This window comes from Penaeus monodon, chromosome 43 (genome assembly GCF_015228065.2).
Source record: "Penaeus monodon isolate SGIC_2016 chromosome 43, NSTDA_Pmon_1, whole genome shotgun sequence".
Lineage (NCBI taxonomy): Eukaryota > Metazoa > Arthropoda > Malacostraca > Decapoda > Penaeidae > Penaeus > Penaeus monodon.
In genome coordinates this window covers 8,453,511-8,456,010 of record NC_051428.1, presented here as the reverse complement: position 1 = coordinate 8,456,010, position 2,500 = coordinate 8,453,511, and the positions used below count along the sequence as shown (strand labels likewise).

Genomic DNA, 2,500 nt, shown 5'->3' with positions numbered 1-2,500 from the left:
TTTAGTTTCAGAAAATCGAAAACGCTCCCGCTGCATTCTCATCTCAAGTGGTCGGTAATTAGGAGGGAAGCTAATCACCCCATCTGGGTCACTTCAAGTTATCTGGGGGGTAATGAGACCCATGCAGTTAATCAATGTATGCACACAACTTCATAAAACAGTATGGATGAACATAAGTCTCGAAGATACGAAGATGCGAAGAAGCGGTATTTATTCATCCTCACTCGCTTCCTCAAACACTGTGTAGTTTTGCGCGATGGCAGTTTCCTGGGCCCTTGCCACGGGGTGACAGGAAAACCGAATTGGAGCCCTCTGCCCCCCTCTTTCCCCCCACTCACGCCCTCCCGGATATCCCTCGTCACTTATTCCACGCGGAAAGGCCAAGTGCATGATGGAACGCTATGCCCATACCCCATGCAGGGCAGGAACTCGCAACCGATCGCGGTGCCGACCCCGTGACATTCAACAGCCGAGAGAGCAGCCCGTGCACGTGCCCAGGATGACGCCGCGTCGTGCTCGGGGGCCCGGGGGACGCCTCCCAAAAGCCCGAAGGATACTAATCTGAGAGGACTGATCCAATGTCAATTGGGCTTCTCGTGACAAATGGTAAGGAAGGAGAGAAACACAGAGAGAGAAAGAAAGGAAGACAAAGAGAGAGAAAGAAAGGAAGACAAAGAGAGAGAAAGAAAGAAAGACGAGAGAGAAAGAAAGAGAAATTGAAAGAGAAAGAGAGAGAGAGAGAGAGAGAAGAGAGAGAGAGGGGGAGAGAGGGAGAGAGAGAGAGAGAGAGAGAGAGAGAGAGAGAGGAGGAAGGAAAATAGAAAGAGAAAGAGAAAGAAATGGAGAAAGAGACTGAGAAAAACGAAGAAAAAGAGAAGAATAAGAATGGGAAGACGAAGAAGAAGACGAGAAAGAAACAGAGCGAGAGAAAGAGGCAGACTGCCCGAGCAGCCTTCACCCACTCACCTGTCGGCGTCGCCCGCCCTCATGAGCTTGATGAAGGCCTCCGTCTTGGCGTCGTGATGCAGCAGGTAGACGCCCGAGGACAGCCCCGTGACGGCGCAGAAGACGGAGTAGAGCGTGAGCAGGTGCGGCTGCGGGGCGAAGCCGATGTGCGGCTGATGGCCCTCGCGAACCACCGACGAAAGCGTCTTCTCCTCGCTCAGAAGCACCTCGCCCGAGCTCTCGCACACGCGCACTGCGGGGGGAGGGGGGTGAGAAGGGCAGAGGGAAAACGAAAGGGACAGGGAGAGGGAGAGGAGGGGGTGGAGGAGGGAAGGAGGAGGACGACAGGGAGAGGGAAAGAGAGAGGGAAGAACGGATGAGAGAGGAGAGCACAACGGAGGGAAGGAGGATGGGAGTAGGGGGGAGGGGGAGGGGAGGGGGAGGGGGAGGGGAGGGGAGGGGAGGGGGGAGGGGGGAGGGGGGAGGGGGCAGGAGGAATGGAAAGGAAGAAGAGAAAGGAGCGGTGAGAGGAGGAGGGACAAGGGGAGAAGGGGTGAAAGAGAAGGAGGGGGGGCGAGGTGATGTGGAGGAACAGAGGGAGGAGGATGGGCGAGAGAAAAAGAGAGAGAGAGAGAGAGAAGGAGGGAGGGAGGGAGGAAGGCAGTGATGGGAGAGGAACGAATAACAGGGGAGAAGAGGAAGGGAGGGAGGGAGGGAGGGAGGGAGGAAGTGGGAAGGGAGAGAGGCATTGGTAAAACAGTCCAGAATAAATTATACACAGGAGATTTTCCCTGTAAGTGGGTCATGTACTTTAATTGCCTAAATCAATCGCTGGCATACGCGTTAATCCAGGGCACGTATGCTGATCCGAACGCGTGAACAGACATGATCATAATTCTGATAGAAATAAAACGAATAAGTTTACATGAACAATAAATGTACTGATACACAAAAGCATGAAAATGCATGTACGTCATACCTGAATCTATCTACTTTTTACACACATATCAATACAAACAGGTGGACAGATAAGAAACAGATAGATAAACAACCAGAGAGATAAAACATATTGCACACACACACAAACATAAATTGCGGGGGGGGGGAGTGGGTGGTCTATATAAGTACCTAAATAGACCTTGATCTTGAATTCAGTGCACACTCCGACCTTGCCTATCTTAGAAAGTCGCAATTGTTTCCAAGACATTTAGCGTCCCGTCCTCCTCCGCGTGGCGCTGCGTCCGCCCCTGTGCCCATGTAATGCCCTCCGCGTGACCTCCCGGTGACCTCCGCTTGACCCGTACTGCCTGTCCCTCCCGCTGCCCCACCCTGACCTCTGCCTTCCCCTGGCACCATCTCGGGAACTCGGTTGCAAGCACTCCGGTGCAACGTGCAACAGGAGCGGTTGGTGATCCCGCCAAGTGCGTCGCAGCTCGACAACGCCTGCTGGTGAGACGCGCACCTGCGCTCCCCCTCCCCCATTAAGCATTTACCTCATTAGAAACTCATCTCATTTGCCCGCGCTCGTCTCCACTTATTATGCGCACAGCCCACT

At 53.7% G+C, this 2,500-nt stretch overlaps 1 protein-coding gene across 5 annotated transcripts in view; it reads right to left on the bottom strand.

The window, feature by feature from the left end:
• The window catches only part of LOC119599523 (little elongation complex subunit 2-like), a 29,245-nt gene that overhangs the window by 5,697 nt on the left and 21,048 nt on the right, over positions 1–2,500 (bottom strand). For 3 of the 5 annotated variants that reach the window (XM_037949285.1, XM_037949286.1, XM_037949287.1), the window contains one exon: positions 967–1,198. The exons of the other annotated variants lie outside the window; for them this stretch is intronic. In XM_037949285.1, coding sequence (XP_037805213.1) covers positions 967–1,198 — 232 coding nt within the window. The remainder of the gene's footprint in view (positions 1–966; positions 1,199–2,500) is intronic. 5 annotated transcript variants of the gene reach the window in all.